Consider the following 22,730-nt stretch of genomic DNA (forward strand, 5'->3'; position numbering starts at 1 on the left):
CATCATACTACGTCAATGTCGTATACCAGCATAAGCTACGGGTATGTGGGTCTTCATTATTTGAGTTTTTGAACAACAGAAGGCCAAAATTCCAGCACAGAAATCCTACTCAGGTTGGGTATTTGAATGCATCTATTTTGTTATATATCCTGAAAAAAGAATACTCATCCTATCGTATGTTTGTTTCTTTGCAGGATTCCCGTCCACATTATGGATGGTATATTAAAAAATATAGTTAACAACATATTGTTTTGTGCTCCTGACTGATTAAAGTAATATACCATTTACGTGCAGTATAACATGGTGTACTTTTCTCTTTCTGCAGCAAAGGGGACTCTAGAATATATAGAGTTAATAGGATGGCATATGGAGTCTATCAGTGTGCATTTCATTATCGAACGGCTGCATTTTCCTGTTCCGGGGTCGATAGCTCGTTCAGTAAGACAGATGACATGGCAACCAGATGCGCTCTGCAGTGAATGTTTTACAGAAATAGGCACCGTTTAACAGTACCCATTACTCTTAAAGGCCAATTAAAAACAGCATTACCACCTACCATCTGTAGCTGACGGCCCGATCCTCTTTCAGTACCTCTGTGTGTGTGTGTGTGTGTGTGTGTGTGTGTGTGTGTTTGCATGCCTGTGTGACAAAACCTAAAATAAAAGAAAATCTAGGCCAATTAACAGACCTAAGTGGAAGTACAAGCAATTATAGAACCTTCCTATAGTAGCTCCATTGGGAAACCACTTGGCTTAACTTTTTTGTAGCAAGTGTTGACCTTGGAAACTCTTGGCTCACCTTTTACCCCCTTCAGCCAAGCAGCGTGATTCCTCAGCCCTGCCTGGCGCTTTAATTAAAAAAGACCCTCCGGTTTAAGCACGTCTCGCCGCATAAATAAGTGTTTATTGTAGGCGAGAGCGGTCTGAAATGAGTTTAATAAACCGGGAAGCTCGCGCTAGAAGCTGCTCCCGTCGCACACAAAGTTATCGTGAATAATAAGCATAGCAAATAATAAGCATAGCAACGTCCGAAAAGTTTTATTGAATTGCATAAAAAAAGAATTAGGATTAAAGGATAGGGGGGAAAAAAAAGCAAAGAAAGCTGGTTGCCTGTAGGGAAGAAAGTGGGCTAACTGTGGGCTAACTCTAGCCACTAAACACTAACAAAAAGTTCAGAGTGGCGCTAAGCTAAAGCATGAAATCGCTATTGGATTTGCGCTCAGTGGGATGGATAGACTTATTTCACATTTCAGAAAGCAGACGATAGATCTCGGCGAAAATATTAAATGTGGACTGTGCGTGTGAGTTTGTGTGTGGCGCCTTAAGCTTTTTTTGGTTTCTTGGACTCAACCTGGCATTTCAGTCCCCCACCCCCAACCAAACCAACCTCATTGGAAGAAAAATGATCTATTATTTAATGCCAGTTGCCTCTCTGAGCATTGAAGTCCCTTTGAATCGGCTTCGTAGCTGCCATTTTTCTTAATGAAACAAGAAGTCCATTTGATTACCCATCAAGCCTTTTATCAGTCATCCCATCAATCCATCCATCCATCCATGTATCCATTCATCCATCCAGCCATCCAGCCATCCAGCCATCTATTTATCCAATCCTCTCTTATCTATTAGTCATTCATCAAATTCTTCATGTATGCAACCACTCATCCAGCTACTTACCCGTTTATCCATCCATCTACTTCTCCATCTCTTTCTCCATCCAGCCATTCTACCCATCCTGCTTAGTCAAGTCAAGTTTATTTCTATTGCGCTTTTCACAACAGACATTGTCTCAAAGCAGCTTTACAGAAATCAACAGTCAAGGTGAATGATGTGTATTTATCCCTGATGAGCAGCCGTGGCGACTGTGGCAAGAAATAAAAACTCCCTTAGATGTTATGAGGAAGAAACCTTGAGAGGAACCAGACTCAAAAGGGGAACCCATCCTCATTTGGGTGATATCAAGAGTTTGATCATAAATTTTTCAACAATACAGAACACTGGAGAGTGAGAACTAACATGAGCACTGGAGTATAAGATTATAAGTAATGTTCTTTCTACAGTCTTATACAGACTTCATGGTTATAAAACTAGGAGCTACTGAGCTTTACAATACGTATGAAGAGTGCCGGATCGCGAAACCTTGAGAACCTTGAGCTTAGTACATCCAGTCACCCATCAGTCCAACCGTCCACTCACCCAATCAGCTATCCATCCATCCTTCATTTTGTTTGCCCAATAGAGTTTGATGCACCCTATTTTTATGAAAACGCAACAAATGAATGAGAGTAGGCCAGATAGAGAGAGAGATAAAAAAAAATGCATGACACCGAAAAGAAAAAAAAAGAAAAATCTTTTACTTAGTCTAACTGATAGAGATATCATATATATCTATATATATCTATATCTATATATAAATATATATATATATATATATATATATATATATATATATATATATATATATATATATATATATATATATATAATGTACTAAAAAAATGGATATATCATTTTATTGCGGTTTTATGCGATTTTGAAGACTAAAACCTGCTTCGTAGCTGTCATTCGTTTCTGGTCATCGACGTAATTCATTTGGAAAACAATAAGTCAGAGCAATTTGATGGATTTATATTGTGGCCATTAACATTTGAGATACAGCTTTGTGTTGCAAAATTGAAACAAAGCCATTAAAGATAAATAATAAAGAGAACAATGAAAACACGACCAAAAAAGTTGTTTCATTAAGTTTTACTGATGGAGTTGATTTCTACATTTCATTTATAACATTTTGGCAAGCGCCCTTTTCCGGAGCCAAATATCTCAGTTATAGTGAGCAATTGAGAGTTAGGGGCCTTGCTCAGGGGCCCAGCAGTGGCAGCCTAGTGGTGCTGGGATTGGAACCCATGGCCTTTTGATGCACATGCCCTTATCCAGAACAACTTACATATATCTCATTCTCATCACTGTCAAGTGTTATGAGCATTGTTGAGGTATCTGAGCAGTCCTAGATCACCAGTGTTGGGATTCGAACTCACAACCTTCAGCAACATGATATATTCAACGTACTTTTCAATTGAATGTGTTTTTTCAAATAGCAATTTAAATTGGAAATGCGGGAGATGCCTGCCTCGTTTTTAAAAGGTTATTAAGCAATAAACAAAAAGGATTATTATTCAAAATTATTATTTTTTTTAAATCCTATTTTCATCAGTATGTAAATGGTGCAAAATATTTGTTTTTGGTGTCTGCATTTAAAAAACAATTTAAACACACGGACAGATTATTAGCAAGTAATTGATTTCAAATTTACGGATTAGACATAATCAGAAGGACAAAAAAAAAAAAAAAACAGACGTCCCTTTCACTGCGGACAAGGATTTCTGATTTCCAATCCCTTGACCCCTAAACGATCCCTACAGCTGCCCCCTGTTTAAAGCCGAAAGCGAACAAGGTCATTAGAACTCGTCCTAAATCCCAATGAAGCCGTTTGAGCTGAACTTTCACACCGAAGCACGTGATAAGCCCTGGATTTGAGCCACGCCACAGTAAAATGCATCTGATGCTCAGGCATTGATCAAGGATCCGTTTATCTCCTGGATCGATAATGTTCTCGATGGCTAATTAATCTAATAATAAAAAAAGAAGGTCTGCATTGCTATTTGGTTATGGCATCACCTGAAGGCATCATTTAAATACATTATGGATCCTGCGCACATTAGGAGCGAGTGCTGAGGGGCAAAACTGACTAATTGATTAAAGGGAATTGACTCTCCGTCTGTGTGTGTGGGTGTGTGTTTCACAGGCGGGACGTATATTAACCACATTATGAGGTGATAGAGCTATAAAACCCTGACTTGGACACGTGCCATATTTACGCACTTGCTCGTAAACATCCTATATTTTTTTACGGCAGAGATTGAAACCCAGGATCCCAATTAAGATCCCAGAGACATACTCAGGAATAAACGGAGAACTAAATATGTCAGAGCGGCGCAATTAAGCTTCGCTTGATTGACACATGCTTCCGTGTAAGGACCATAATCAACTGTTTCACGACATTTAAATAGTGTAATGTAGCACAGAGTGATTATTTTTTGCTGTCAGCTATTATTGTATTAATTTCCCTCATTAACAGAGTAATTGACTTAAAAGGCACTGGCTTGTGTTTCATAGAAGGAATAAACCGAATTTATTCATTTCCAATAACATCACTGAACACCGAAGTGTTTCATTCCTCACATACTGTGGTCTGTCTGAATACTCGATTCTGATTGGCTGGAAGAATGTTTGCTCACATTGAATGCGCAGGTAGTTATCCCACTTTTTATCCCACTTTTTATCCCACTTTTTATCCATTCATAGTTACATCTAATGTCTCATAATGGCTGCAAAACATGTCAGTTATCATTTATACATAGTAGCAGCTAAAACGGTCTTGTTTGTGCTGTTATGTTAACAAGAACCTCAGAACAGCTTGGTCTTGGCTCTTTTGTTTGTGGACTTTTTTTTGGAAAACCCTGTTCCACATTTAGTCCCCATTTGCTGTTTTAATAGCCTCCACTCTTCTGGGAAGATGTTTCTCTAGATTTTAGCATGTGCTTGTAGCATGTGCTTCCACTCCAACAAATGTAAAGCGTTTCTTTATGGAACTGGCTCTGGAATGCTGGAAAAGGTTTGCATCTCCTAGTTTAAGTGAAGGGTCCTATACAATTCATGTCCTATACAATTGTCTTTCCCCAACAGTTTGGGGAAAAGTCACATATGGCTGGAAAGTCAGGTAGCCCAAAATATTTTGTCAATATAGTTTGTTAGCATTGACAGAATTAGGACATGGAACTGTATATGTAGTATAGATAGATAGTTAGTTAGTAGAGTCTGAACGCTGTCCGTTCAGCACCATGCCAGCAGTTGATTTAGGAGCTGATTTCCTTTGGTTTTCCTTTCCGTCTTTTTTCTTCGTCTGAATCACAAGAGCAATAACTTCTCCCCACTCGCTCTCAGATCCAAGTCTGTAAAATCCACCATGCTCTTGTCCAACCAAATGCAGAGATACAAGTTCATTTGAATTCACCAACATAAAATTCCCTTAATTCCTGTATTAGGCAAGATTTCAAACCCTGTGTGTGTCCAAGGAACAAAACCCACAAAGCAATTTCTAAACCCTAAACGCATGAGAAGCATAATGATTTGTAAATAACCATAAAAAGAGGAAAAATTCTTTCCTTGTCTATTTTGCATTTTAGGGCCTGCCCACTGTCTGATTATTTTCCAATGTAGGCACTGTGAAGAGTCATGAATAATAGACGAGCTGCAGCCCCGGATCAAAAGCATGGCCTGCTTCAGTTTTCGCGTTCCTCTGTGTATAGAAGTTTGTGCGTGCATGTGAATTAGGGGGTTGCGCAAACTTGTTGTCTCAGTCGTTTGCTAGACGCCACTGTAGAGACGTCGGCTATTCGGCGCTGGTGGAAAGAGACAGACGGCCACCTTTGTTACAGTGAACATATTTGGCATTCCATAACATTAGTATGTGATTTTATACCACTTTATGTCACATTTAGTCACAATTTACTGGTATGATAACCTCCACTTTTCTGGGAAGATGTTCTACTAAAACTATTTGGCGTTTGCCTGTGGAGATTCCCCATCATGATGCCCCGGAATCTCCATAATCCGTGTAGTTGGGTTGAGGAAGCAAATCAGTGTTCCGGTTCGTCGTATTATATCATCATATATCAATATAGTTTGGAGCTCTATAGCAGGAGATTTTTCACTTCAACCCAGGTGAAGCATGTCTTCATAGAGCTGGCTTTGTGCACAGAAGCATTGTCATGCTGGAACAGTTGTGAGTCTTTTAGACCAAGTGAAAGGAACATTTCTTGCCACCGCATCCAAAGACGTCCTATAAAATTGCGCGTCTCCAATTTTGGGGTAACAATTCGGCAGAAGAACCACATATGGCTGGAAAGGGTGGGTGTCCCAATACTTTTGTTAAATAGTGTATGTAAAACTTCTAATAGTGGTTGAAAAATGGCTTTTTGCCCCACATAGATTTCAAAATCCCTCCTCTAAAACTCTTCAATTTCAGTTGAGGATCATGTGATCTGATGTCTACCCTGAGCCCGTTTTTTTTTTTTTTTCCTGACACTGAAAATCAATCTCTCTTCTCATTTATTTCGTTTAGCCTCCAAACCGTGTAAAGCATATCTTCATGGAGCTGGTTTTATACAACTAAATGCCTCAGACTATGTGGTGAGGTGTCCCAATAGTTTTGTCCATAAAGTATTTAAGCACATTAAATAGAGCGCATTAAATGATGGAGGAATTGGAACTATCGTCAGAGCATCTGTTATTGAACATTCGTCGGTCTTCTCAAATATTCTCCTGGCCATTTAAATGCTCAATGCCTGTGGTCATGTGATCAGGACCCCGATGTCTACCCAAAAGACCGTTTTTTCGACCCTTGAAATCAATCTCTCTCTTTATTTATTCCATTCCTCACTCAGCTTGTCACTCATACTGCTCACTCTGGATTTTCTTTTCCCCTTCAGGTGTCTACTGTTGATTTACAGATCACTTGATTCGCTCAGTTTCACGGTATACGAGTATATAAGAATTTTACGACCCAGAGAAGCAAAGATTTCACTCCCGCCTTAAAGTTCCACATTGCGTCTTCCCCGTGAGCTCTTTGACCGCGCTCGAAAACTCTCCTTTCCACCTCCATGTTTTGTTTGATTAATTACGCACATGCTGTGAAGAGCATGTACATGGATACCCATTTTTTTGTATATCTCGTGAATACCCACGCATATGTATACACACACACACACACACACACACACACACACACACACACACACACCACACACACACCACACACACACACACACACACACACACACACACACACACACACACACACAACTCCATCTCTTTCTTATTGTCTCCAGATATTTTCTGCCACTCCGTAGCTTCTGCATGATTGAAATTACTGCTGTGGTTGTGTTTTGTGTGTGTGTGTGTGTGTGTGTGTGTGTGTGTGTGTGTGTGTGTCTGCATTTGTGTTACTGAATATTATATGCGTCTTCCAGTCTAATACTCCACAGAACCTGGAGCTCTTTGTCAGGTGTCTATCAGGATTCCTAACTTAATTCATCGAAGCTTTTTTTTTTTTTCACCTAATTAAAACAGGAAAGGGGCATTTTTGTAGACGCTACTTATGTTCAGTTCGTCAAACTGTCAGCAAGTTACACAAGAACAATATAGTGAACTCGGGACATATGGGAGACGGGAATGGAACGTTTCTCTAAAACTGTTTCGCCGCCATTGCTTCTGTTTTCTGTCACGGACCAATTAACATATGATAAGCTCATTTGTTAGGGAATGCGAAATCTTACACACAAAAAAAAGACCATAGAGACCAGAATATGAATTGTTTCTGTTCAAGATTCAAGAGTTACTGTAGATTAGGATCATTCGTTTCTAACACTAACAGTGGCATTAAGCAGAGGTGTAAAGAGTGTCTGAAAAATCATACTCGAGTAAACGTAGGCTCGAAGATGCACTAATCCGCGACACCAAGACACACGTTAGTAAAAAGAAAAAAAAAAAACAGTTGATTTGTTTTTTCCTAAAACGCAAATCAAATTGTACACTTCAAGACTGCGTTACCAATCGAACAAACAACCTGTTCAACATATCAAACAAATATCGAACAAATCAATACAAAAAACTTAAATAGGAAAGCAATCTTCAAAGGGATCTTTAATTAGCATGTAAAATGACAGGATCATGTCGCAAAGCTGAAGTACCGTTAATATCCAACAGAGGTGGCAAAGTAAACGCAATTCATTACCGTACTTAAGAAGCTTTTTCGCTTTACTTTACTGAAGTATTTCCATTCGGCGAGACTTTGACTTTTAACTTTACTGCATTTTCACATTTTCAAAACGTAACTGGTCAAACTCGCAGCAATCCACCAATCAGGGTCGAGCGCACGCTCTTGTTTCGATTGGCGCTCGGTGTATCTACTGTTCACCAACATACAGTTCAGCGTCAGTTCGACAGCAAGCAGAACATAAATGATGAAGAAACTCCAGACTCGAACGCGCCACAACACACGTTGTGTAAATTACTTCGAAATAGTTGGAAAAAAACACTTTGGTTTTGGGATTACGATAATTGAAATATTATCAATCAGTGTTTGACTCATTAATATCGTATTAATAATAGACTGGTGCGATGAGAGTAACATTCAAGTTTTTTTTTACATAAACTGAGTTAATTAAGCAAAGAGACTTAATAATAGGAACATTATAGCCGTAATAAGTCATAGCGCATAGAGAAGGCAAATACTTTTGTCATTTTACTTAAGTAAAGTAGAAAGGGACACCGTTACTGGAATAATATTTATTCTCTACTTTGTGTTCTTCGTCCACCACTGGCATTCAACGGGCAAATCCAATTCGTCCATCATTTTAGTAAAACCATAGATTCAGAGCTTACTGTGATTCGATGCAGCGCTCAGTCTCACAGAGGGATGAAATTTTAGTTCAACTTTTTCACGGGTTCTCGAAGTTTTTGGAATTGTTTCGAGCTCTTGGACTGAAAATGATCCCAGCAGTGCTTAAAAAAAAGCAGTCGTTCCCAGGCAGCAGCTGCAATTAGGTGAGTGTTGAGACTTAATGGTGTCTTCAACAGAGGTGCCAAATGTAATTAGTATTAATCATTGTCAATTAAAAGACAGTGGAGTAAAAACTACAGATATTATATCATAAATGTCGTTAAGTAGCGCGTCAAAGTGGATTATATCTAAAATATAACTAGCAAAGTAACCAAAAATGACTTCAGTACGGTACTTTTACTTAAATATTTTACACCACTGGCATTAATACAATACTTTTTAAATCTATAAAATTAAATATTATTATATACTGTGGTCAGTCAGAAATATCCGATTCTGATTGGCTGAAAGGTGTAGTCTCGGTCATTTTAATCGCCGTGCTTTAGAAATACATGTAACCATAGTAACATATAGCTAACTTCAGTGAGGTAGCTATTGTAAAGTCCGAATGACTTTAAATGGAAGATAACTGTGACTTTTTTGTGACTTATTTGGCAAATATGGTGATTTTATTCAACAACTCAAGGTGTGTGTGTGTGTGTTTGGATTGTAGACTTGGATAAACCCATGCTCACGGTACACCAGACGATCAGCGATGTGAGAGGAAACTACTACCAGGAGAAGACTGTGTTTCTGCGCTGCACCGTCAACTCCAATCCTCCGGCTCGCTTCATCTGGAAACGAGGCAGTGTTCCGATTGAGCAGAGCAAAGACAACGGTGTGGACATCTACGAGCCTTTATACACCCAGGTACACAGCATTTAGCACTTTTTGTTTTTCACAAGGGTATAGATAGAAAATTCTGTTCGTGTCCTCACAATAAGCTCCTAAAAAGGTTTCACGATCATGTTTTTCAAATATCTGGGCTTCACTCGAAGGCTAGACGACAGCTACACAAGTGCGGAGAGAAAATGACTATTTGTTCTGTTCGGTCTACATGAGCACACTGATGCCCACGATTGCGCACTACGGCTGGTGGTGAACTTTAAATGAGTGTATTTTTTTCGGTGCAAGAAAAATGTCATGGTCTAGTATGGACTGGTGTTCTGCCTCTTTTTTTCTTCTTCTTCTTCCTCGTTCTGTCTGCAATTAGTATGGATAAATGATCAATAGCAGGGTGGGTTGATGCCTTTATCAGTCTGAAGGTATTGTTTTCCAAAAGCCTGCGGAGGTTTGCGGTTTGGCAGCGTGAATATCGTTTTATTTAATTTCAATAAAAAATAGTCACAGTTACCTTTTAATATTGTGGCAGGTCCTTGTAACGAAGGCGTAGAAGACTTCAAGCACAGTACGATGATCTGTCGCTTGGCCGTATCAAGACGGCAAAAGTAAACTTTTTTAAAGATGACCCTCAGTGACGATCCCGTTCGTGGTGGTTCCATGATGAAGCGGAGCAGGCTGTATTAGGACGGTTTAGGTGCCCTGACAAATCTGTTCTTTTCTTTCATAGTGTACTGTAAATATAATAAAGCTCTCCTCCCCTGATTGCTCAGGTTGGTTGGGCCACCAGCTCTCAGAAGAGTCCTGGTTGCGCCAAACTTATTCCATTTAAGAATTCGTCTCCCTTCAGATTTGTGCCTTGCAGCAGGTCCTGTCTGGGAGCTCTACAGGCAGTTCCTTTGACCTCATGGCTAGTTTTTTGCTTCGATATGCATTGTGAGTTGTGAGGCCTTTTATAGAGAGGTGTGTGTCTTTCCAAATCATGTCCAATCAATAAACATGTCAGGAACGATCAAAAAAAAACTGGGAGGCACCTGAGCTAACATTTGGTGTTGTTGCAAAGGGTCTAACAGCTTTTGTAGATGTGATATTTCAGGGGTTTTTTTATTTTGTAAAATGTATAATTGTCCATATGCGGTAGTAAGTGGAGATTAATGAGAAGAAAATCTATTGGAAAATTGACGGGGATCTGAATACTTTTTGAATGCACTGTGTGTGTGTGTGTGTGTGTGTGTGTGTGTGTGTGTGTGTGTGTGTGTGTGTGTGTGTGTGTGTGTGTTTATTTTTACATTTATTTATTTTATTTTTTTTTCTTCACCAAAAATTGAAAATTTCGGTTTCACAGTTCGAAAAAAACTATTTTAATTTAATTTCAGGCAGTACAGAGTACCATTTAGTCACTGTACAAAAGGCCCAGGCTGCAGTTTAACAACGTTCAGGGAGTGAAATCTTGGCATGAAAACAGTAGCGCAAGCAGACGTGCCCTTAAAAATGGAGTTGTATCCTTTAAAGGTGCTAGTTGTCCTAGAAAAAATGTTTTAGGTGGTTAAATATAGCACCCAGTAGAGTTTGTCCAGTAGGAAAATTGAACTTTTGTGGAAATGTAGAAGCATTAAAGCATCAAACCAAGAACCCTGTGAGAAAAGCTCAGGCGTTTTAGGCATCCACAGTAATCTGGATACATCTGAGAATTGATTTTAATACAGGAACATTTGCATATGCATTGCATTTATTTAACATCTGTGGCTCATCTGAGGTTGGGTAAAAGGGATTGTCCATAAATAATTCAGAATTAATCATGATGCTAAAAATAATTAAAAAAAATAATAAAAAAATTTGTAACTAAAAATAGTAAAAAAAAAAAAAAATTAATAATTAAAAAAATTCTTATTTAATATTATATTTCTACTAAATCTCTGCTGTCCGCACACTTCCCCCAAAACCACGACGTTTAAAAAAAGAAAATTGTTTTTAACAAATATCTGATATTGGGGCGGTATATTGTTAGTAATATTTTAGTTTCCATCCAAATCATGGCTGTTAAAAAAAAATATAGACCCGGATCACTTTGTTCAAGAGGCAAGTCATTATTTCTGATAGTATTTTCAATCAACTCCCAGTTTTACACACACTCTCACGTCCACTGTGGTTTCCTTTCATATAAGAAGCAGTAGACGTGCCGTAACCTCCCCTGGTGTCGCGCTGAAACATCTCGACTTTGGCTCCAAAATCAGCACGCAATCAAGCTCATTCTTACCGTGACTCTAACAGGTCGTTTACAATAATGCACAAATAAAAAAAATACGATATATAAATAAATAAAACATGGTCACAATCAGTGAAATCATGCCTCATTCAAAAGTTAATGTCCCCCCTCTCAGTCATTCCTAAATAGGGCCTGGGATTTGTATTTTGGGTTTGTTTTGAATAATTCCTGCCCTTATCATTTAAAAAGAACAACAGGTATTGGGGCACTGGATTTGCAGACACGTGGTCAATATTTGCAGCTATAAGAGAGGAGAAAGAAAAGACGACCTCATGACGTTCCAAATATGAGCATGCTGGCTTTTTGAATTGTATTTCTTTACTGCATTTTTTGAATATTCAGACTGGAATACAATTGCGCAGGGGATTGCAAAAGTATTTACTCCCCTAAATGTTTAACTCTTGGATCTCCACAAATAAGTTGAGAAAGTCGTCAGTCTACGCAAAACTCATGGCGAGAACCTGGTAAGGTGGCGTCAAAAAGTTTTGAGACTTGTTTCATGACACGCCAAAAGGTGGCAGCAAAAGGCTGCACGCACAGTCACAGGGAGCACCGACCTTCGTATGTCAGCGTGCCGAAAGACGTCGTCTTGTGTACATCGGGAGCTGTGCAACCGGTGTTATTCTGACCGTGTGTGTTACCACATCTGGGATTTCATCATGGACAGCAAGTCAGAAGATGGAGATGTTTGACATGATTTTGGCATGTTTACGGCGATGCTGCATCGAGTCGTCCGATGTGTTTTGAGCGGCAAATTTGGCTCCTGTGGACTTCACCATTGCGGAGATCCAGCACGACTCGCAGAAGGTGTTTGACACGCTTTAAAAAGAAAACATTCAGGACACATTCGAGAAGTGGCAGAAACACTGGGGGCGCTATATTGCTGTGCAAGAGGAATAATTCAAAGGTGATAAGTGTGTAAGTGTAGACAAAAAATTAAGTACTTTTTTGTAACACACTAACACACACCTACACACACACCTACACACAAACACACACACACACACACACACACACACACACACACACACACACACACACACACACAAACTTTCTCTCTACCGTGACTGCATTTTTTCTGCTTATTGAACCAGAGAACAGTCATTAGTAAAACCACCATCAGGTGTGCGCTCCGTACCCCTTGTTTCCTCAAGCTCCACAAATAATGATAGTTATAATACCAGACAGAAAATTTAACCAATTATTTATTTCATTTATTTATTGTATTTATTTGTTGTTTATATGAATATTTAAATTATTTGTGAATTGATGATTTGATTGTATTTATGATTTTTTATTTATTTAAATATTTTAATTGTGTACATTAATTGATTGATTGTATACATTTTTTATTTATTTAAATATTTAAATTATTCATGAATAAATAACGGGTAGGTTGTTGGGTAAAGAAATAAATAAATGTTTATTAACCATTTAGAGCAAATCAGCAAATGTCCTTGTTTGCAAAAAAATGGGCGGTGTGCTAAATCTTTAACAGCGGATTGAAAAGATTACATTTTGCATACATTTTTTTTGAGGTATTCAATTTTAGCCTTGCATTCATAACATTTTACCCACTGTGTGTGTGTGTGATTTAGATTTCTATTTATTTATTTTTTACAGGGTGAAACTAAGGTGCTAAAGCTGAAGAATCTCAGGCCTCAGGACTTTGCAAACTACACATGCCAGGTGTCCGTCCGCAACGTCTGTGACATACCAGACACATCAGTTACCTTCCGGTTAACAAACGCCACCAGTGAGTTAAACTTTTTTCTAAACAGTTCTGTTTTCCCTGTATCTGTCTCACACTCGTACTCTTTGACGCTGACAGTTTGGCCAATCGACTCCTGCGGTGCGAAGCGTAATGTAATTATTTACTTGCTTAATTTACACAAAATAAAAATAACTAAACAAAAGCTTTCATTAGACATTTCATGGGACAAGTTTTGAAGTGTGTCTCACTAAAAAAAATTATAAAAAATAATACAAGCAACAATTATTAATGCTTTATAACAAGAAATCGAAGTAGAAGAAATAAATAAATGCGAATTACAATTTGAATTTTTATTTATTAATTTATCATTTATTTGATTGGCCTATTTTTGTACCTCTACATTTATTCACTTTTTTTATCAATGCTTTTACTTTTGTATAGATTTATTTAGTGTTTGCCTGCTTATTTATTTATTCATTTATTCAACTTTTTCATTGTTTTCACGTTTTTTTTTTTTTTTTTTACAAATTTACGTCAAAATTTATTGCGTAAGCAGGTAAAAGGACGAAATGTAAAATATTTTCTTTTTATGCATTTATAAATTTTTTGTTTGTTTATTTATATGTTGGTCTATGAATTTATTTTATTGGTTTATTTAGTGTTTGATTGCGTATTTATTTATTTATTTATTTATTTATTTATTTATTTATTTATTTATTTATTTATCTTTTTAAATGCCTTTTCTTTTTTAAATTTTTTAATTCATGCAAAAAATATATTGCATAAGCAGGTCTATGCTTTTTGATAGAAGTGCACAGAGGAGCAAAACCACTGGCATAAATTGTGATTTGTTTTTCCACACACTCCGAAATGCAGCGCACTGCGAGACGCCCCGGCACTAAAGGAGTGATTTGTTTTTCTGTTCGTTTTTTATTCTCTTCTCTCAGAGAAGAAAGAAAAAAAAAAAAAAAAAGCAGTCTGGAATGAGAAAATAAAAAGAGAACAGAGCAAACACACACACACACACACACACACACACACACACACACACACACACACACACACACACACACACACACACACACACACAAGCTTTCCGGCAGGACTTCCATCTTCTATAGTTGTAGAAAGTGTGCAGGAAAATGAGCTTTAATAAGCTGGGTAGCAAAGATGAACCCCGACTCTGTTTTTAACAAACTAGAACCGCACACTCGTTTTCTGTCCAATCAGAACAATGAAATTCAAAACTAGGCTTTTGAGCATCAATATGAAGCGGAAACATTTAATGGAACATATTTGTAAATGTTTCTTTTTTATTAATATGATTCATATTTGCATTATATCACGGTGTCGAAGCCTAGTTTCTGATCAGATATTGATTTTCTATAACGGCAGCACGTCCTGAAACGTAAAACGTGAAACTTTTTTAATTGCTGCTCAGGGCTGCAGGAACCGGAAGTCAGATTGAGCTGATATTTGTTGTGCTGTTGGTGGATTTGGATTCATTTCTGGGTTATTTAATATGTACAGCCATCAGCAGCCAATCAGATTTTATCCGGCTTTTTTTTTTAAAACATACCTCCTCAGGTAGTGTGTAGCAAGCATTAAGAATTGCTTCTGCATCTATTCTTCTTCTTCTTCTTCTTCTTCTTAGCTATCATTAAAAAAACGATTCCACTTTTCCAACAATGACCTGATAATTGACACGTTTATGTTAAAAGTGTATTTATTTTTTGCCCAATGCAAAATGGTGTGTATTTGCATCCATCCTGCAGATTGTGTTTGCTTTAAAACCCTCCCCACATCAACATTTATTTTTTCAATTTGTGATTTGCTCCATTATTTGGGTCCTAATCCATCATCAAACAGTCAAGATCACGATATCTGTATGGAAATACAGAAGAGAAACAAGGAAACACCCAGATTATATAGTCTAGGCTTATAATGTTATTTTTTTTACTTCACATACATATTTATGAATGTAGTTTCAATACAACACCCTCCCCAACCCCATCACCGTCATGGTCTCACCCATACACCATAAAGCGAATCTATCTCACATGCACAAGCATGATCATGGTCCTACTTCCTCTCCAATATCAGTCTCCGACCGAGTGATTTCCAGTCTGATAGGCCTCCAGTCATCGGATCAGAACGATGTGCGAATATGTGTATGCCGAGCGTCTGAGACGGACCAGGGATACGACTTCGACTTGATAATATCGACGTGGAAAGGAGGAAATTAAAGAAGAGCGAAAGAGAGATAGGACTAAAAGCATGGACGTTTCACCACATGTTCGGGTACAGTGCCATTGATTGTGCAAGCTACTGGTCCCGATATTAGACAGCCAACAAGTAGAGGTCCTACACACACACACACACACACACACACACACACACACACACACACACACACACACACACACACACACACAAATATACACAAACCCAGAAGTGCTCACCTGCATAGCTAATCAGAGGAGGACCCGCAGCTACTCACACATCATGGCAGGACATGTGAGCATGCAGGCCACAAACATTGCCCCAGGCAGAATTTGTTCCCCTTCCCCACACACACACACACACACACACACACACACACACACACACACACACGCATACACATTTATATATGGCACATTATATATGGCACTTTTGGCTCAGGCTTCAGGAGTGAGATGTCTATGGAACCTAATTGAATCACACAAATACATACATATACACACACAGACACACAAACACACATATACACCCATGTGCCTAATATTGTGTCGGTCCCCTTTTTGCTGCTAAAACAGTTCTGACCCATCGAGCATTAACAGCATGAACTTTCTCAGCAGTTTGAGCTACGTCTGTTGGATCGGACCACACGGACCAGCTTTCGCCCCCCTACGTGTTTAAATGAGCTTCGGCTCACCACGCACTTTTAATAGATTCCGACCCAGTAGTCTAGCCGTCAGACTCTGGGTCGGAATCTATGGGCTAAGCGATCCTTACGCTTAGCCCATTTTTCCTGCTTCTAACACGTCAACTTTGAGGAAAAGAATGCTGTGTACTTGCTGTCTTATAAAAACCCACCCACTAACAGCTGCCATGATGAAGGGATATTCAGTGTAAGATGGCGATTAGAGAATTCGGGAGTGCTGTGCTTGAAAAATATATTATATTCATGAACAAGTACTGGATATTCTCTTACTAAGAATTCTCTTTGTGCTTGTGTGTGGTTGTAGTTGTGTGTGTATGTGTGTGTGCAGTGCTTCACTAATCATGTAGTTGGAGGTTTATATGACAAAGGAATAAAGAGGTCATTTTCTTCTGTCCTTGTGGCATGAATAGCTTTAGGATTATACTCTTCCTTATAAAATGAAATAATATATTTAATAATAATATTATATAATGTATATATTATAATGACGTTCACTTCCTTTCATGCTAGCGGTCAGAGACGCAGGATTGCGACCCCGTGCTCTAACAGAGCTATCGAATGGCATTCAGGACATTCTTCAGTATCTCAAGCTGTCTCATTTCGTCTCGCTCAAAACCAGAAAACCCTGGCCGTCTCGAGTATTTGCAAAAATAAAAATAAAATAAGGCAAAAATGCTTATGGGAACCTGTAACGCACAATTTACCTTGATTTCAATCCCCAGGAAAATCGTAATGCATGCACAAAAACGCACAGAAAACCCAGGGTCATTTTACGAGGTTAACATCGATGCTTGTGCTAGAGATCATGAATGCGGGAGGTGCAGCTGCGGCTACAGTGAAAGGAGACGTGTTGAATTACGTTCATTGGGTTTCTTGCTTTGGTGATGACATTCGTTCTCGCTGTATGAGACTCCCGTCTGTGATGCAGCGCTCTGTTATACTGCGTTTCTTTGTAATATTGATGGATTCTATAGCCGTGGTGTCATAATGATGGTATTACGAGGAGGATTGATTCAGGCAGGACAACACTGAAGGGCCGCCATTGGTTTATATATTTAAAATCCCTATAGCTGGTGTGAGTTGTATGTTAATTTAAAAGATGTAATCAGCGAGTCTTGTTAAACGTTGATTCACACACTGTTCTGAATACTTGAGACATAGGGAGAATTTGAAATGCAGGTGAATCCCCACTATTTATGATTAAATTCAGTAATGAAAGCCGAGCCATTTTCAAATTGAGGCCAATTACCTTTACGTACTGCCATTCGGCTCTCGATATAACCTTCATAGCTGAAATCTTCATTGCAAAATCTTAAAAAAAAAAACTAAATTAAGTCTAATGTTCTTTTCAACATATATTATTATAGACCTCTCGAAAGCAGCAGGGAGTTCAGGATTCTCCTGATGGAGTGAGTGTAGAAACACAAACATGAAAACTGGAACAAGATGTGGATCGGAATCGGAATTTCAGACGACGTCTTCTTCAGACGTCTTCTGATTTATTTCCAGAGAAACCAAATAAAGCTTATGGGTGTCTTGCGTGAGTATTCAGTCCATTGAACTTTCTTCTCCTCTAGAACCTGAAAGTGGAATGGAATTCATTGTGGTTGCATGTCTGGAAAAGATCATATTGAAGGAGTGGAGAAATCGATCAAAGTTACACGGAGGTCATCAGTCTGAGGTCCACAGTTTTGATACAAAAGTGTTAACAAGACCGTGGAAAAGTTTTGAGTCGTATTATGTCCTGTTTGGAGTTGTCGGAGGCAGAAATGTTCGGGATACCAAATTTTTGGTCTTGGCATGAAGCTCTACATTGGGAGGAAACCAAACGCTGCTCACCCCGAGAACACTTTCCCTACCGTGAAGCATGCTGGTAGTAGTAACACCTTGCATGGGTGTATTTTTGGGAATGTGCTAGAATGGTCAAGTCAAAGCTCAGCTCTGGCACAACTCAAATCCTTCCATATTCCAGTGGCTTCTATGCCAAGAGGAACTTTGAAATGATATCCAGAGGTGGGAGGAGTAATAAAATATTCTACTCAAGTAAAAAACTATAATAAAATAAAATGTTACTTATGTACAAGTTAATTTACCAGTCTAAAAATCAACTAGAGTAAAAGTAATAAAAAGTTGAAGTAAAAGAAATTCCTGTTATAACCCCATTTATGATAATGAGGAAAATCGCATATGCAAATTCAGAATTCAGACTGTGAGCGCACAAACTTTCGATTCGAAGGCGTTCACTGGCGTCTGTCTCGTTCGTCTCATCTTTATTTCTTGTGAGTTTGTTCTTGACCCATAAATCACTGTTGTGGTTTTCAGGGCACCCCCCACACACATACACACACACACACCACTTGCATTATTTATATTCGTATTTTTTCATTTAGTAACGGATACGGTTAAAATGTAGTAAAGTACAATACTTCAAACAAAACATACTTCAATGAAAGTAAAATTACGTATCTCTGGACCACGTTCATAATGTAAAGAGGACGGAGCTGCACGTGTGTTTTATAGAGCGCGTACTTGGACACGGGGTTTCCCCTTGAGGAAAGGGCACGTAAGGAATCCCTCATTCCTCATGAATGAAATATGGGCCTGCGTAAAGTACGTATTTGAGACGAAGCTTGAAATAAGGCAGTGCATCTATATATTGTGTCATTTGGCAGATTGCAGGAGCATCAGGAGGAAGGAGGAAGAGCAGGATGCCACGACATTATTCAACAGCGCTAATTGAGCCGGGTGTCGTTAAGTCAGTGGCCATAAATTGCTTTAATGACTCCGTCGTCGTGTCAGACATCGCAGAGCGCTAATTGCGTCCTGTCTGTCTTGTTTTTCTCTTTTCTTTTTTTTTCTGAGCTCCGTTGTTGTTTATGCTAAACGTTGTTTGTATGGAATTTAATATGAGATTGACTTTGATTGAACAATCATATAGAGGATGAGGTTATGAGAAAAACAAGTAGCGAGGACGGTTATTGACGTTTCGGGCACGTAATATATGTGTGTGTGTGTGTGTGTGTGTGTGTGTGTGTGTGTGTGTGTGTGTGTGTGTGTGTGTGTGTGTGTGTGTGTGTGTATCACTGATGTTATTGCTCCGGGGCTTTTTCGTTTATCAAGAAACATAATATACAGTGTAGATTTTGCATCAATTCCTGTTATTACGCATGCGGTGATAAAGTGTACAGCGTTGAGGGTTTGTGTAGATAATTAAAAATAACTAGGTGATTAGCAGCTATTCAGTATACACAGACACACACACACAGACACACACACACACACACACACACACACACACACACACACACACACACACACACACACACACACATATATTACTGTCTCTCTCCCTCTGTCTATCTCCTACTGTCTCTCTCCCTCTGTCTATCTCTTACTGTCTCTCTCTCCCTCTGTCTATCTCTTACTGTCTCTCTCTCTCTCTCTCTCTCTCTCTCTCTCTCTCTCTCTCTCTCTCTCTCTCTCTCTCTCTCTCTCTTCTCTCTCTGTCTATCTCTTACTGTCTCTCTTTCTCTGTCTATCTCTTACTGTCTCTCTCCCTCTGTCTATCTCTTACTGTTTTTCTGTCTCTGATTCTCTCTTTCTGTCTCTCTCCCTCTGTCTCTTTTTTACTGTCTCTCTTCCTCTGTCTATCTCTTACTGTCTCTCTCTCCCTCTGTCTATCTCTTACTGTCTCTCTGTCTCTGTCTATCTTCTACTGTCTCTCTGTCTCTGTCTATCTCTTGCTGTCTCTCTGTCTCTGTCTATCTCTTACTGACTCTCTCCCTCTGTCTATCTCTTACTGTCTCTCTCTTACTGTCTCTCTCTCTCTCTCTTTCTCTCTCTCTCTCTCTCTTTCTCTCTCTCTCTCTCTCTCTCTCTCTCTCTCTCTCTCTCTCTCTCTCTCTCTCTCTCGCTCTCTCTCTCTCTTTCTCTCTCTGTCTATCTCTTACTGTCTCTCTTTCTCTGTCTATCTCTTACTGTCTCTCTGTCTCTCTCTTACTGTCTCTCTCCGTCTGTCTATCTCTTACTGTCTCTCTGTCTCTGTCTCTCTTTTACTGTTTACTGTTCCTCTGTCTATTTTCTCTGTCTAACTTCCATATACACTTTACAGACAAAAGTATTGGGACATTTGTCTTTTCCAGCTATTCCTTATGTGGTTCTTCTCCAAACTGTACAAAGTTGGAATCGCACAATTGTATAGAACGTCTTTGAATGTGGCAGCATTAGATTTTTCCTTCACTTCGCTTTAGTTTATGTGTTGGACTGGAAGATCTTTGTAAATGCTGGCTGCATTCCAGGCCTCCTCACCTCTCCTGCATCAGGACCTGACTTTAATAACACCCTTATCACTGAATGAGCACAAAATCGCCACAAAATCTAGTGTAACATCTTCCCAGAAGAGTGGAGGTTATTTATAATGGAGGTTACAGTGTTTATAATAGCTAATAGCAATTAATGTGGAATAAGATGTTCAGAAAGCACATTATGTCTTATGGCCAGGTGTTTTTTACTTCTGTCTATATTTCTACATTTTTTAAATAATTAATAATCAATCAATAAAACTGTTTTATAGGATTTTTTTTATACTTTTCAATTTCAGCAATTTACATGTTTAAAATGATTTAAAGTCTGAAAAGACAGAATGGATGTAAAGAATGGAACCCGGTTAGTTTTCGAGCTTCAACAGAAAGCTGTTCTCAGCATTAAATCAGGCCCGGGGGTCTCATCATTCACCCCCCCCCATCCCTTTTTTTTCCCCCTTTAAGGATCCGACTATCACTTCATCCCCGTCTCCATCAGTTATTCTTTCTTTTTCCTGTCAGACCAAAGTTCTGTAAAGCACATCACTGGCGTTACCATGGGACGGGCAGGAAGTGATCCGCTACTCTCTTCCTCCCAATATCTGGGAAAATTGAAACGATAAATTCTCCACCCCCACCCGCCCCCCTCCCCCTGCCCTCGTGCAATCTAACGGCACCTCTCTCTAGTGAGCTCTTTCTTATTCGCTGTACAAATATGAGTCTTGAGGCAGCCAAGAAGCCGAACTGGTCCTCTTCTGTCTGAAGAACAACGAAGCAATCAGATCGGGGAGTGAAGGAGGGCGAGAAATAGTTTTTTTTTACCCGCGACTGCTTTCTCGTCAGATTCCTGACTGCCTCGGCATCGATAAGTGGAATTTTCTAATGATGAGAAATTTGTGAATGTTTTTTGTACACACTTGAATACATGCAGTTGGTATGCAAAAAAAAAAAGGAAAAAGTTTATCCCAAAGATTCCGATGCTTTTCTTATAACAATATAAGGTTCAAGGACCTTAAGGCACCAGGGCCCCCCGAAAAAGTGAACAGTTCTAGTGGAGAACATCACTTCCGAAATGCGCAGGGAGGGGAAACACAGCCGGTACCGGATTGTAGAGTCCGAACGGAACGGAACCCCTAGAGTACTGCGTAGAGAGAGAGAGCGAGAGAGGGAGGGATGCAGAAAGAGAGAAGAGGAGAAACAGAAGGAGAGAGAGAGATTCAGATATATATAGGGAGAAAGCTAAAGAGGGAGAGAGAGAGAGAGAGAGAGAGAGAGAGAGAGAGAGAGAGAGAGATTTGATTTTGATTTTATGAGAGATGGACAAAGAGAGAGACCGAGAGAGAAAGAGAGTAAGTGATAGATAGAGAGAGACAGTAAGAGATAGTCAGAGAGAAACATTAAGAAAGAGACAGAGAGACAGTAAGAGATAGATTGAGGGAGAGAGACTTAGAGACAGAGGGAGAGAGACTCTCTCTATTTGCCTTTTTTTTCCCCTCTCTCTCTCTCTCTCTCTCTCTCTCTCTCTCTCTTCTCTCTCTCTCTCTCTCTCTCTCTCTCTCTCTCTCTCTCTCTCTCTCTCTCTCTATATATATATATATATATATATATATATATATATATATATATATATATATATATATATATATATATATATATGAATCTCTCTCTCTTTCTGTACCTCCTCTTTTTTCTTTCTGCATCCCTCCCTCTCTCGCCTTCTCTCTGTTTCTCTCTCTCCCTCTCTCTATCTGTCTTTTATCTCATGCGCTGGTTATCACTTTATCCTGCTGTGGAATGTATTTTTTCTCCTCTCACCTTCTATTAATGCTACATCATTTGATGTCCTTAAACAGCTTGTCTAATCTTATTGATTAATTGAAGTGAATTATAATTCGATTCACTGCAACATTCAGACGCAACGCCAATCTTTCTCTTTCTCCATCCCTCTTTTTTTTCTTCTGCACTCTTTCTGTGAGTAAGTACACACCTGCAATTGGAGTGTTTAAAGTCTGGAAAGCTGATTGCGCTTGAAAGAGCGTCTCTTTGCTTAGATATTTGCGGATAGAGGATTACGCCGGGTCGAGGGCTGGCATTAAGTCCAACATCGCGACCGAAGCGATGTGTAGAATTGGATTGAGTGTGCAGGCATAGTGATCACTCAGCAGAGCACCTCGCTTTCGCTCATCA

At 39.0% G+C, this 22,730-nt stretch overlaps 1 protein-coding gene across 3 annotated transcripts in view; it reads left to right on the plus strand.

The window, feature by feature from the left end:
* mdga1 (MAM domain containing glycosylphosphatidylinositol anchor 1) overlaps positions 1-22,730 on the plus strand; it is a 181,232-nt gene that overhangs the window by 91,837 nt on the left and 66,665 nt on the right. For all 3 annotated transcript variants that reach the window (XM_083540401.1, XM_083540402.1, XM_083540403.1), the window contains 2 exons: positions 9,170-9,366; positions 13,226-13,358. In XM_083540401.1, coding sequence (XP_083396527.1) covers positions 9,170-9,366; positions 13,226-13,358 — 330 coding nt within the window. The remainder of the gene's footprint in view (positions 1-9,169; positions 9,367-13,225; positions 13,359-22,730) is intronic.

Source organism: Silurus aristotelis (assembly GCF_946808225.1).
Source record: "Silurus aristotelis genome assembly, chromosome: 4".
Classification (NCBI taxonomy): Eukaryota; Metazoa; Chordata; class Actinopteri; order Siluriformes; family Siluridae; genus Silurus; species Silurus aristotelis.